This window comes from Coregonus clupeaformis, chromosome 30 (genome assembly GCF_020615455.1).
Source record: "Coregonus clupeaformis isolate EN_2021a chromosome 30, ASM2061545v1, whole genome shotgun sequence".
NCBI classification, from domain to species: Eukaryota; Metazoa; Chordata; class Actinopteri; order Salmoniformes; family Salmonidae; genus Coregonus; species Coregonus clupeaformis.
In genome coordinates, this window is record NC_059221.1 from 41,710,089 (window position 1) to 41,723,914 (window position 13,826).

Here is a 13,826-nt window from a genome sequence, read left to right on the forward strand (position 1 = left end):
TGCTAAATGACTCACTACTGTAGTCTCTCTGGGTAAGAGTGTCTGCTAAATGACTCACTACTGTAGTCTCTCTGGATAAGAGTGTCTGCTAAATGACTCACTACTGTAGTCTCTCTGGATAAGAGTGTCTGCTAAATGACTCACTACTGTAGTCTCTCTGGGTAAGAGTGTCTGCTAAATGACTCACTACTGTAGTCTCTCTGGGTAAGAGTGTCTGCTAAATAACTCACTACTGTAGTCTCTCTGGATAAGAGTGTCTGCTAAATGACTCACTACTGTAGTCTCTCTGGGTAAGAGTGTCTGTTAAATGACTCACTACTGTAGTCTCTCTGGGTAAGAGTGTCTGCTAAATGACTCACTACTGTAGTCTCTCTGGATAAGAGTGTCTGCTAAATGACTCACTACTGTAGTCTCTCTGGGTAAGAGTGTCTGCTAAATGACTCACTACTGTAGTCTCTCTGGATAAGAGTGTCTGCTAAATGACTCACTACTGTAGTCTCTCTGGATAAGAGTGTCTGCTAAATGACTCACTACTGTAGTCTCTCTGGGTAAGAGTGTCTGCTAAACGACTCACTACTGTAGTCTCTCTGGATAAGAGTGTCTGCTAAATGACTCACTACTGTAGTCTCTCTGGATAAGAGTGTCTGCTAAATGACTCACTACTGTAGTCTCTCTGGATAAGAGTGTCTGCTAAATGACTCACTACTGTAGTCTCTCTGGATAAGAGTGTCTGCTAAATGACTCACTACTGTAGTCTCTCTGGGTAAGAGTGTCTGCTAAATGACTCACTACTGTAGTCTCTCTGGATAAGAGTGTCTGCTAAATGACTCACTACTGTAGTGTCTCTGGGTAAGAGTGTCTGCTAAATGACTCACTACTGTAGTCTCTCTGGATAAGAGTGTCTGCTAAATGACTCACTACTGTAGTCTCTCTGGATAAGAGTGTCTGCTAAATGACTCACTACTGTAGTCTCTCTGGATAAGAGTGTCTGCTAAATGACTCACTACTGTAGTCTCTCTGGGTAAGAGTGTCTGCTAAATGACTCACTACTGTAGTCTCTCTGGGTAAGAGTGTCTGCTAAATGACTCACTACTGTAGTCTCTCTGGGTAAGAGTGTCTGCTAAATGACTCACTACTGTAGTCGCTCTGGATAAGAGTGTCTGCTAAATGACTCACTACTGTAGTCTCTCTGGATAAGAGTGTCTGCTAAACGACTCACTACTGTAGTCTCTCTGGATAAGAGTGTCTGCTAAATGACTCACTACTGTAGTCTCTCTGGATAAGAGTGTCTGCTAAATGACTCACTACTGTAGTCTCTCTGGATAAGAGTGTCTGCTAAATGACTCACTACTGTAGTCTCTCTGGATAAGAGTGTCTGCTAAATGACTCACTACTGTAGTCTCTCTGGGTAAGAGTGTCTGCTAAACGACTCACTACTGTAGTCTCTCTGGATAAGAGTGTCTGCTAAATGACTCACTACTGTAGTCTCTCTGGATAAGAGTGTCTGCTAAATGACTCACTACTGTAGTCTCTCTGGATAAGAGTGTCTGCTAAATGACTCACTACTGTAGTCTCTCTGGATAAGAGTGTCTGCTAAATGACTCACTACTGTAGTCACTCTGGATAAGAGTGTCTGCTAAATGACTCACTACTGTAGTCTCTCTGGATAAGAATGACTGTTCAACTATTGTCTTTCTCTCTCTCTGAGTCAACTACTCACCACATTTTATGCACTGCAGTGCTAGCTAGCTGTAGCTTATGCTTTCAGTACTAGATTAATTCTCTGATCCTTTGATTGGGTGGACTAACCTGTACCCCCACACATTGACTCGGTACCGGTACCCCCTGTATATAGCCTGTATATTGACTCGGTACCGGTACCCCCTGTATATAGCCTGGTTATTGACTCGGTACCGGCACCCCCTGTATATAGCCTGGTTATTGACTCGGTACCGGTACCCCCTGTATATAGCCTGGTTATTGTTATGTAATTTGTATTTTTTTTTTTTTTTTTTTACAACTTTAGTTTATTTAGTAAATATTTTCTTAACTCTATTTCTTGAACTGCATTGTTGGTTAAGGGCTTGTAAGTAAGCATTTCACGGTAAGGTCTACACCTGTTGTATTCAGCACATGTGACATTTAAATGTTGATTTGATGTCAGGTTGGAGGACGTCCTCCGGAAGTTGTCATAATTACTGTGTAAGTCTATGGAAGGGGGTGAGAACCATGACCCTCCGAGGTTTTGTATTGAAGTCCATGTACCCAGTGAAGGACGGAAGCTAGCTGTCCTCCGGCTACACCATGGTGCTACCCTACAGAATGCTGTTGAGGCTACTGTAGACCTTCATTGAAAAACAGTGTGTTTGAATCAATTATTTGGTGACGTGAATATATTTAGTATAGTTTTATCTAAAAAGGATAACTTTTTTAATGTTTCATTATTTTTATTTTTATGAAATTCACTGAGGATGGTCCTCGCCTTCCTCCTCTGAGGAACCTCCACTGACACATAACAGTGCATTCGGAAAGTATTCAGACCCCTTTACTTTTTACACATTTTGTTACGTTACAGCCTTATTCTAAAATGGATTAAATCCCCCCCTCCTGAATTAATCTATATACAATACCCCATAATGACAAAGCAAAAACAGGTTTTTAGACATTTAAAAATAAAAAACTGAAATATCACATTTTTATAAGAATTCAGACCCTTTACTCAGTACTGTTGTTGAAGCACCTTTAACAGCGATTACAGCCTTGAGTCTTCTTGGGTATGACGCGACAAGCTTGGCACTCCTGTATTTGGGGAGTTTCTCCCATTCTTCTCTGCAGATCCTCTCAAGCTCTGTCAAGTTGGATGGGAAGCGTCGCTGCACAGATATTTTCAGGTCTCTCCAGAGATGTTTGATCGGGTTCAAGTCTGGGCTCTGGCTGGGCCACTCAAGGACATTCAGAGACATGTCCCGAATCCACTCCTGTGTTGTCTTGGCTGTGTGCTTAGGGTTGTTGTCCTGTTGGCAGGTGAACCTTCGCCCCAGTCTGAGGTCCTGAGCGCTCTGATGCTGATGCTGCCAACACCATGCTTCATCGTAGGGATGGTGCCAGGTTTCCTCCAGACGTGACACTTGGCATCAGGCGACTGCACTTGAAGAAATTATTGAAATGACCTTCATGTCTTAAAGTAATGATGGACTGTCGTTTCTCTTTGCTTATTTGAGCTGTTCATGCCATAATATGGACTTGGTCATTTACCAAATAGGGATATCTTCTGTATACCTGTATCCCTCTAACTTGTCACAATACAACTGATTGGCTCAAACACATTAAGAAGGAAAGGAATAACGGACATTGGAATAACGGACATTCTGAGGTAATACATACACAACCAACGTTATCTAGTGATACTAATCCCGTGCGAATAAGGCTATAGCCTTAATAATAACTCCTGTAGAATGAAGCATTTCTTGCAGTAAAATTATACACCAAATGTATGCAAAAATGTGGACTTGGGAACAGGAGTGGAGAAATATGATTTATTTATTTCTGCATCTTGAGATGAATGCAATGTTCAGTTAGATACGATCCGTAGAGCTGCTGTCTTCATCATAAAAGCATCATAAAAGCTGATATTATTTCAACCACATAAAATATGCATTGAAGCCGAACTGAAATCTTATCAGAAACACGTTGGTTCGTTTTCACAGCCTTCTTTTTCCTTACAACCGTTGTTTTGTTTGTTGTTATTATTTATTTACACCGGAAACGCAGACAGGCACTATAAATTTACATTTTTAGCAGAGCGACTTACAGGAGCAATTAGGGTTAGGTGCCTTGCTTAAGGGCACATCGACAGATTTTTCACCTAGTCGGCTCGGGGATTAGAACCAGCGACCTTTCGGTTACTGACACAACGCTCTTACCCACTAAGCTACCTGCCGCCCCAGAGTGACTGTGTCCAAAAATGTGTTATGAAATATATTTTTCTCAATGACATCAATTGCTAAAATAAAGATTTAAAGCAATACAGGCAGGCACCACATTACTACAAGACAAAACAGCTCAATAAAGCATGATGGTCTTGAAGAGAATATCTATCAATACCTAGAATCTAGATACTGTTGAAGAGAGCATCTATGAATACCTAGAATCTAGATACTGTGGAAGAGAATATCTATCAATACACACTTCTTTTAATATATATATATAATAAATTATCAACCCTGCAAGCAATACAAGACTCTATTATTATGGTGGGAGATTATACTGTTTCATCTTTAGATCAGTTATGGATAACATGTTCATATGATTCTGTGTTTCTGTACAGCATCTACTGTAAATAGATCATACATCAAAAGATTGCCAAATATGTTGACGCCAATTTCACAGTGTGCAGATGAACTCGGTTTGTTATTTTGATTATAACAAAAACACTATTCATAAATACGAATACAGAACTTGTTTTTGCGTGGATTCCACTACGCGGTTAGCTTTTAAAAGCTAGGACCGCAATTTCTTCTCCCGGAATCCCCCTTAAGAGACAGGTTGAAGCCTGCTTGACAGAGATGCTAAGCTGCTTGCCATCAAGCTAACGAAGTTAGTCCCAGATGAGTTTTCGAATGGAGCCCTCTTTGTCTGGAGAAGTAAATGAACGGTTCCAGCGCTGTAGGAGCTGTATCTATTACGCTTTGTTTCAGGACAAACCGGATCACTTGGATTTCCAATGCGGCACTTGTTTACTTGCCGAGGATTATAGGCTTGAGGTGGCTTCCTAGATCACACAGGTCTCCAGCCTACGGAAGAAACTGGGGAAAACGCAGAGTGGAATGTTTACATTTTCTACGCCGGTGGCTGGACGGCGTTCGCGCTTGTTGGATGCATCTCCGCCTTGTCGTTTGTCGTTATCCGACTGGCCGGTGTTGCCCTGAGTTCGTTCACCAGGGGAGCCATCTCCTGCCTCTCCTCCCCCATCTGATAGCGCCGTCGAAGGAGCACAGCATGAGGAGAAAGGCAATCAACGATGGTCATGTCACGAGCCGTGGAAGCCGAAGACAGCGGCCTCCCGCAAAGCAGTCTACACTCCCAACGAGAGGACCGGAGCGGATACAAATAACTAATAGTTTCGCCGTTCTGGAGCCTGATCTTCCTGCACCTTCGTCTTCGCTGGGGGTACCTGTGTCTGCAGCCGCAGTGCCTACTACTACGATTTAGAAGTCGACGTCGGCAAACCTTCCGTCCCTGCTCTGGATCGAGCGGGGCTTCTCCATCTGTCGGAGGCCTGCATCCTGTGAAGCATGGGAGTGGGCGAATTTCCTTGTCCTTCTCGCCAGCCGTGATTTTGGGCAGCTCCATGGCAAGAAATGTGACCGTTCCTGGTGCAAAAACAATGTCCTATCCCGGAGCTCAAGTAAATGACATTACTAAGCTGCTCCCGAATGTACTACGCCAGGACATGGAAATCGATTCTATCGTAGTCCATGTGGGTTTTAATGACACTATGAAGGGAAGCTCTGAACAGTTGAAACTGGATTTTAAAGAGCTACAGGTTCATCTGCTACAGGTTCATCTGCCTAAAGCCCATTCTGGTGGGAAGCTGCTATAGACCACCAAGTGCTAACAGTCAGTATCTGGATAACATGTGTGAAATGCTTCATGTATGTGATATCAATAGAGAGGTATAATTTCTGGGTGATTTAAATATTGACTGGCTTTCATCAGGCTGCCCACTCAAGAGAAAGCTTCAAACTGTAACCAATGCCTGTAACCGTGATCAGGTTTATCAGTCAACCTACCAGGGTAGTTACAAACAGCACAGGAATTACATCATCAACATGTATTGATCATATCTTTACTAATGCTGCAGAGATTTGTTTGATCCAATTCCATTGGATGTAGTGATCACAATATAGTAACCAAAGTTCCAAAGGCTGGGCCTAATATTGTGTATAAGAGGTCATACAATAAGTTTTGTAGTGATTCCTAAGTTGTTGATGTAAAGAATATATGTTGGTCCGTGGTGTGTAATGAGGAGCAAACAGACGCTGCACTTGACACATTTGTTAAATTGCTTATTCCAGTTACTAATAAGCATGCACCCATTAAGAAAATGACTGTAAAAACTGTTAAATCCCCGTGGATTGATGAGGAATTGGAAAAAATTGTGTTTGACCAGATACAATGCTATTTTACTGTAAACAAATTGACAACAAACTTTCAGCACGCTTATAGGGAAGGACATTCAACAAGCACAGCACTTACACAAATTACTGATGATTGGCTGAGAGAAATTGATGATAAAAAGATTGTGGGGCCTGTTTTGTTAGACTTCAGTGCGGCTTTTGACATTATCGATCATAGTCTGCTGCTGGAAAAACGTATGTGTTATGGCTTTACACCCCCTGCTATATTGTGGATAAAGAGTTACCTGTCTAACAGAACACAGAGGGTGTTCTTTAATGGAAGCCTCTCAAACATAATCCAGGTAGAATCAGGAATTCCCCAGGGCAGCTGTCTAGGCCCCTTACTTTTTTCAATCTTTACTAACGACATGCCACTGCCTTTGAGTAAAGCCAGTGTGTCTGGGAGACCCATGGGGCGGCGCACAATTGGCCCAGCGTCGTCCAGGGTAGGGGAGGGAATGGCCGGCAGGGATGTAGCTCAGTTGGTAGAGCATGGCGTTTGCAACGCCAGGGTTGTGGGTTCGATTCCCACGGGGGGCCAGTATGAAAAATAAAAAATGTATAATGTATGCACTCACTAACTGTAAGTCGCTCTGGATAAGAGCGTCTGCTAAATGACTAAAATGTAAATGTACTTGTTTGAAACCCTCTATATTAAACCACAGAGGTAGAAGAAGGGAAACAGTCCCAGAAAGAACTCAAGAGGGACCACATCTGATGGGGGGAACAGAAATGAACACAAAACCGGTTGATCTTTTTGATCTCAAAGCGCCTCAGATAAGGAGTGCTGATCCAGGATCAGTTTAGCCTTTTAGATCATCATGAATAAGATTAAAATGGACAGAGGGGATCTGTCCTAGATCAGCACTAGGTTATAGACAGTAAACGACTCACCCCCATTGGCCAGGTCCTGTGAGGCGATGACGAAGCCAAACCCCTCCCCCGGCCGTCTCTGTAGCTCCACTTCCTGACCCATGACTCCCACCCGGGCCCTCCCCCCTCTCCCGTCCACCTGGCCCTTGGCCATGGCCCCCAGCCCCGCTCCCCCTACTGCCCCACCTCCAGGGGGGCTGACTGGGGGCCCAGGGCCACCACCCTCCTCCATCCCCAGCCAGTCCCTGGGCTCCAAGGTGATGGTTACAGGGACTGAGTCCAGGAAGGAGGTACTCTGAACCATGGAGGGGAGGTCGGTGGAGGGTGAGGCTGGGGCGAGGCCACTGTGGCTGGGGGGCACCAAGGCATCTGAGGTGGAGGTGGAAGGCAAGTCGGAGGGGGAAGGGAGGCCGTGGGAGGAGGAGTGGGGGCCCAGCGGAGAGGGGAAGGGTTTGTAGAGGTTAGGGGAGACAGGAGAACAGAAGGACCCTTGGAGAGACAGAGACAGAGACAGAGACAGAGACAGAGACAGAGACAGAGACAGAGACAGAGACAGAGACAGAGATGAGGGGAGGGGAGGGGAGGGGAGGGGAGAAGAGAGCTTAGCCAAAACCATTTCCAACAGCATACATTATAGATTCAGAAAGCTTTATTGTCCCAACGTTAGGCAATAGGCGTTATGCCTAGTGTTGTTTTTATTTGTGTGTTACGTACAAACTTTCCACCGTTCAAATGTTTTGTGAAGGGAAAGTGATCATAACAACAGCTGATCATTAGTAAGAGAGATGTTCAGCTCATCTATTCACCCCATGAGAAAGTCATGAATTAACTAAAACCCTGAGTTGAATCCATCCTGTACTTTGTACACAGTAACCTGGTCTGAAAGCTCAAGTGGTTTCAGCTTCGATGGGAGGATCTAAATATTACCCCTCTTATTGTTCCCTCAGTACTGAAGTTACATGTTGCATTATGACTATTTAAACCTAAAGTACTGAAGTTACATGTTGCATTAAGACTATTTAAACCTAAAGTACTGAAGTTACATGTTGCATTACGACTATTTAAACCTAAAGTACTGAAGTTACATGTTGCATTAAGACTATTTAAACCTAAAGTACTGAAGTTACATGTTGCATTACGACTATTTAAACCTAAAGTACTGAAGTTACATGTTGCATTACGACTATTTAAACCTAAAGTACTGAAGTTACATGTTGCATTACGACTATTTAAACCCAAAGTACTGAAGTTACATATTGCATTACGACTATTTAAACCTAAAGTACTGAAGTTACATGTTGCATTACGACTATTTAAACCTAAAGTACTGAAGTTACATGTTGCATTACGACTATTTAAACCTAAAGTACTGAAGTTACATGTTGCATTACGACTATTTAAACCTAAAGTACTGAAGTTACATGTTGCATTACGACTATTTAAACCTAAAGTACTGAAGTTACATGTTGCATTACGACTATTTAAACCTAAAGTACTGAAGTTACATGTTGCATTACGACTATTTAAACCTAAAGTACTGAAGTTACATGTTGCATTACGACTATTTAAACCTAAAGTACTAAAGTTACATGTTGCATTACGACTATTTAAACCTAAAGTACTGAAGTTACATGTTGCATTACGACTATTTAAACCTAAAGTACTGAAGTTACATGTTGCATTACGACTATTTAAACCTAAAGTACTGAAGTTACATGTTGCATTAAGACTATTTAAACCTAAAGTACTGAAGTTACATGTTGCATTACGACTATTTAAACCTAAAGCACTGAAGTTACATGTTGCATTACGACTATTTAAACCTAAAGTACTGAAGTTACATGTTGCATTACGACTATTTAAACCTAAAGTACTGAAGTTACATGTTGCATTACGACTATTTAAACCTAAAGTACTGAAGTTACATGTTGCATTACGACTATTTAAACCTAAAGTACTGAAGTTACATGTTGCATTACGACTATTTAAACCTAAAATACTGAAGTTACATGTTGCATTACGACTATTTAAACCTAAAGTACTGAAGTTACATGTTGCATTACGACTATTTAAACCTAAAGTACTGAAGTTACATGTTACATTACGACTATTTAAACCTAAAGTACTGAAGTTACATGTTGCATTACGACTATTTAAACCTAAAGTACTGAAGTTACATGTTGCATTACGACTATTTAAACCTAAAGTACTGAAGTTACATGTTGCATTACGACTATTTAAACCTAAAGTACTGAAGTTACATGTTGCATTACGACTATTTAAACCTAAAGTACTGAAGTTACATGTTGCATTACGACTATTTAAACCTAAAGTACTGAAGTTACATGTTGCATTACGACTATTTAAACCTAAAGTACTGAAGTTACATGTTACATTACGACTATTTAAACCTAAAGTACTGAAGTTACATGTTGCATTACGACTATTTAAACCTAAAGTACTGAAGTTACATGTTGCATTACGACTATTTAAACCTAAAGTACTGAAGTTACATGTTGCATTAAGACTATTTAAACCTAAAGTACTGAAGTAACATGTTGCATTACGACTATTTAAACCTAAAGTACTGAAGTTACATGTTGCATTACGACTATTTAAACCTAAAGTACTGAAGTTACATGTTGCATTATGACTATTTAAACCTAAAGTACTGAAGTTACATGTTGCATTAAGACTATTTAAACCTAAAGTACTGAAGTTACATGTTGCATTAAGACTATTTAAACCTAAAGTACTGAAGTTACATGTTGCATTACGACTATTTAAACCTAAAGTACTGAAGTTACATGTTGCATTAAGACTATTTAAACCTAAAGTACTGAAGTTACATGTTGCATTACAACTATTTAAACCTAAAGTACTGAAGTTACATGTTGCATTAAGATTATTTAAACCTAAAGTACTGAAGTTACATGTTGCATTACGACTATTTAAACCTAAAGTACTGAAGTTACATGTTGCATTATGACTATTTAAACCTAAAGTACTGAAGTTACATGTTGCATTAAGACTATTTAAACCTAAAGTACTGAAGTTACATGTTGCATTAAGACTATTTAAACCTAAAGTACTGAAGTTACATGTTGCATTACGACTATTTAAACCTAAAGTACTGAAGTTACATGTTGCATTACGACTATTTAAACCTAAAGTACTGAAGTTACATGTTACATTACGACTATTTAAACCTAAAGTACTGAAGTTACTTGTACTGCTATCAACAGCAGTAGTATTACTAGTATTTATATACAGTAGGTCAATACAGTGTATTTGTGGTAGTAGTAGTATTATTAGTATTACTAGTATTTATATACAGTAGGTAAATACAGTGTATTTGTGGTAGTAATAGTATTTATACAGGTTAATGGTCTTACCTGCTCTGTAAACCAACAGCACTACTTCTCCCTGCTTGACGTGCTCCTGAAGGACCCTCTGCACCTTCAATGTTCAGCAGAGTTCAATGTTAAAACAGGTCAACATTATTATATAGGTCAACATTAAAATAGGTCAACATATTGGTTAATTTACATCTCACACTGTGGTCTAAAAGGTCCCCTGAAAGGGACACCTTCTTCACACGAAGGTGTTCTGACATCCAGTAAACCTTAAAGCCCTTCTGTCTTTCTGTGTCATTCCAAATGCCAATAACATTACTCAACGTTGTCAGAATATTCTTACGCCAGAGATTGATGATGACTACTGAGGGTTCCTGAAATAAATGACAGTCAACCTCATAACCAAACCGAACGCCTGTCTGTTACTGTAGTGGTGTCTCCAGTCCTACCTGAGAGAAGCTGAGGCTCTGCACGTCGGCTCCGTTGATCTTGACTATAGCATCCCCTGGCTGCAGGGAGGAGCACTGTCTTCTGTCCCAGACTCTCTTCACCAGGGCCAGCTGCCCCCCCTGCCCCCCAGCCGTCACACTGAACCCCAAACCACCCCCCTCACTCCTCCCCAGGGACACAGGGAGCAGCTCGCTCCCTCCAGGTGTACCCTCGCTGGCCGGGCTGTGGCCCTCACGGGGGTGGGCGTTGGCGGGGCAGCCGCTGAAGCCGCAAGGGGGGACCTCCGTAGGCGGGCTGACCATGAGGGAGGTCTGGGGCATGGGGGGCCGCTGGCAGGGGTCTCCAGGGGTGGTGGCGGTGCCCACCTCCGGCTGGGACAGGGGCAGCTTGGAGAGGGAGATGGGCAGGGTGGAGGTGGAGAGGTCCCTCTGGTGCTGGACCATGGAGGAGGGGGTGGGGAGGGAGTTACCGTTGTAGCGCATCAGAGACCATCTGAGAGGGAAGAGGAAGAAGATGAGGAGGAAGAAGAGGAAGAAGAAGAGGAGGAAGAGGAGGAAGAAGGGGAGGAAGAAGAGGAAGAAGGGGAGGAAGAGGAGGAAGAGGAGGAAGAAGGGGAGGAAGAGGAGGAAGAAGGGGCGGAAGAGGATGAAGAAGTGGAGGAAGAAGGGGAAGAAGGGGAGGAAGAGGAGGAAGAAGGGGAGGAAGAGGAGGAAGGGGAGGAGGAAGAGGAGGAAGAGGAGGAAGAAGGGGAGGAAGAGGAGGAAGAAGGGGCGGAAGAGGATGAAGAAGTGGAGGAAGAGGAGGAAGAAGGGGAGGAAGAGGAGGAAGAAGGGGAGGAAGAGGAGGAAGAAGTGGAGGAAGTGGAGGAAGAAGGGGAGGAAGAGGAGGAGTGGGAAGAGAGGTGTGGCATTAGATGATATTCTGTACACGTCTGATACACACAGAGGAAACTAAGAACTGTGACCTGCACATCTGATCTGATTGGCTGTTGCACTTCATGTTAGCTTTGTGTTCGAACCACAGGCAGCACTTTTCCCTCATATCATCGGCTGTGAACTCAGTACCATCCTGGCAATTGGTTAGTTAGGGTTAGTTAGTTAGTTAGGGTTAGGGTTAGTTAGATATTTAGTTAGGGTTAGTTAAGGTTAGGTAGATAGATAGGGTTAAGGTTAGTTACCTTTGTGTCCATCCACCCAAGGCGTCTGAGTCACTCTGGCTGGCGGACGTGGAGGTTCGTTCAGGAGGGGGAGGAGGGGGGATGCCTCTACTGTGAGAGGAAGAGGGGGCACAGGCTGAGCTGGCAGAAGAGCCCGGTGTGCCGTTAGACAGCGGGTAGGAGGGGGGCGCCAAGACCAGCCCTGCCGCGTTCCCGTTAGCGTCCAGCCCTGATCCCGAGTTTCCCGCCACTCTGAGATAGTTGCCGCTGTGATGGGACAGGGTCCGGTTCAGGTTAGCTAAGCCAGCGGGGTGGTGGGGGGGCTCGGCAGGGCTGGGACAGGGAGGGGACTGGGGCTGGGCGGTGGCTGTGGAGGGCGGCGTGGCTGCAGAGCTGAGGGGTTCCAGAGGGGAGGAGGAGGAGGAGGAGGAGGAGGAGGAGGTCAGGGGTTGTTGTTTGGGGCAGCCGTCGGGGTTGTAAAGCATGGGGTAGCCTCTCCGTAACACAACGTCCACACTGTGACCCACAGGGACAGACTGCAACATCTCTACCACCTCTTTATGAGACAGACCCAGGACACAGCTGTCATTGATGTAGACCAGGATATCAGCTGGAGAACAGAGAGCGAGAGAGAGAGAGAGATTATTATTATTCATTGAGTGAATATAGGAGGACTGTAGTGAATATAGGAGGACTGTAGTGAATATAGGAGGACTGTAGTGAATATAGGAGGACTGTAGTGAATATAGGAGGACTGTAGTGAATATAGGAGGACTGTAGTGAATATAGGAGGACTGTAGTGAATATAGGAGGACTGTAGTGAATATACAGTGAGGGAAAAAAGTATTTGATCCCCTGCTGATTTTGTACGTTTGCCCACTGACAAAGACATGATTAGTCTATCATTTTAATGGTAGGTTTATTTGAACCGTGAGAGACAGAATAACAACAAAAAAATCCAGAAAAACGCATGTCAAAAATGTTATAAATTGATTTGCATTTTAATGAGGGAAATAAGTTTTTGACCCCTCAGCAAAACATGACTTAGTACTTGGTGGCAAAACCCTTGTTGGCAATCACAGAGGTCAGACGTTTCTTGTAGTTGGCCACCAGGTTTGCACACATCTCAGGAGGGATTATGTTCCACTCCTCTTTGCAGATCTTCTCCAAGTCATTAAGGTTTCGAGGCTGATGTTTGGCAACTCGAACCTTCAGCTCCCTCCACAGATTTTCTATGGGATTAAGGTCTGGAGACTGGCTAGGCCACTCCAGGACCTTAATGTGCTTCTTCTTGAGCCACTCCTTTGTGTTTTGGGTCACTGTCATGCTGGAATATCCATCCACGACCCATTTTCAATGCCCTGGCTGAGGTAAGGAGGTTCTCACCCAAGATTTGACGGTACATGGCCCCGTCCATCGTCCCTTTGATGCGGTGAAGTTGTCCTGTCCCCTTAGCAGAAAAACACCCCCAAAGCATAATGTTTCCACCTCCATGTTTGACGGTGGGGATGGTGTTCTTGGGGTCATAGGCAGCATTCCTCCTCCTCCAAACACAGCGAGTTGAGTTGATGCCAAAGAGCTCCATTTTGGTCTCATCTGACCACAACACTTTCACCCAGTTCTCCTCTGAATCATTCAGATGTTCATTGGCAAACTTCAGACGGGCCTGTATATGTGCTTTCTTGAGCAGGGGGGACCTTGCGGGCGCTGCAGGATTTCAGTCCTTCACGGCGTAGTGTGTTACCAATAGTTTTCTTGGTGACTATGGTCCCAGCTGCCGTGAGATCATTGACAAGATCCTCCCGTGTAGTT

At 43.5% G+C, this 13,826-nt stretch overlaps 1 protein-coding gene across 1 annotated transcript in view; it reads right to left on the reverse strand.

Annotated features, from left to right (window-relative positions):
- Window positions 1–13,826, reverse strand: part of LOC121546597 (membrane-associated guanylate kinase, WW and PDZ domain-containing protein 2) — a 95,270-nt gene that overhangs the window by 20,508 nt on the left and 60,936 nt on the right. Inside the window, exons 9-12 of the mRNA XM_045209279.1 lie at window positions 12,036–12,624; window positions 10,858–11,350; window positions 10,448–10,511; window positions 7,074–7,541 (exon numbers count right to left, since the gene is read on the reverse strand). Of these exons, the coding sequence (XP_045065214.1) occupies window positions 7,074–7,541; window positions 10,448–10,511; window positions 10,858–11,350; window positions 12,036–12,624 (1,614 nt within the window). The remainder of the gene's footprint in view (window positions 1–7,073; window positions 7,542–10,447; window positions 10,512–10,857; window positions 11,351–12,035; window positions 12,625–13,826) is intronic.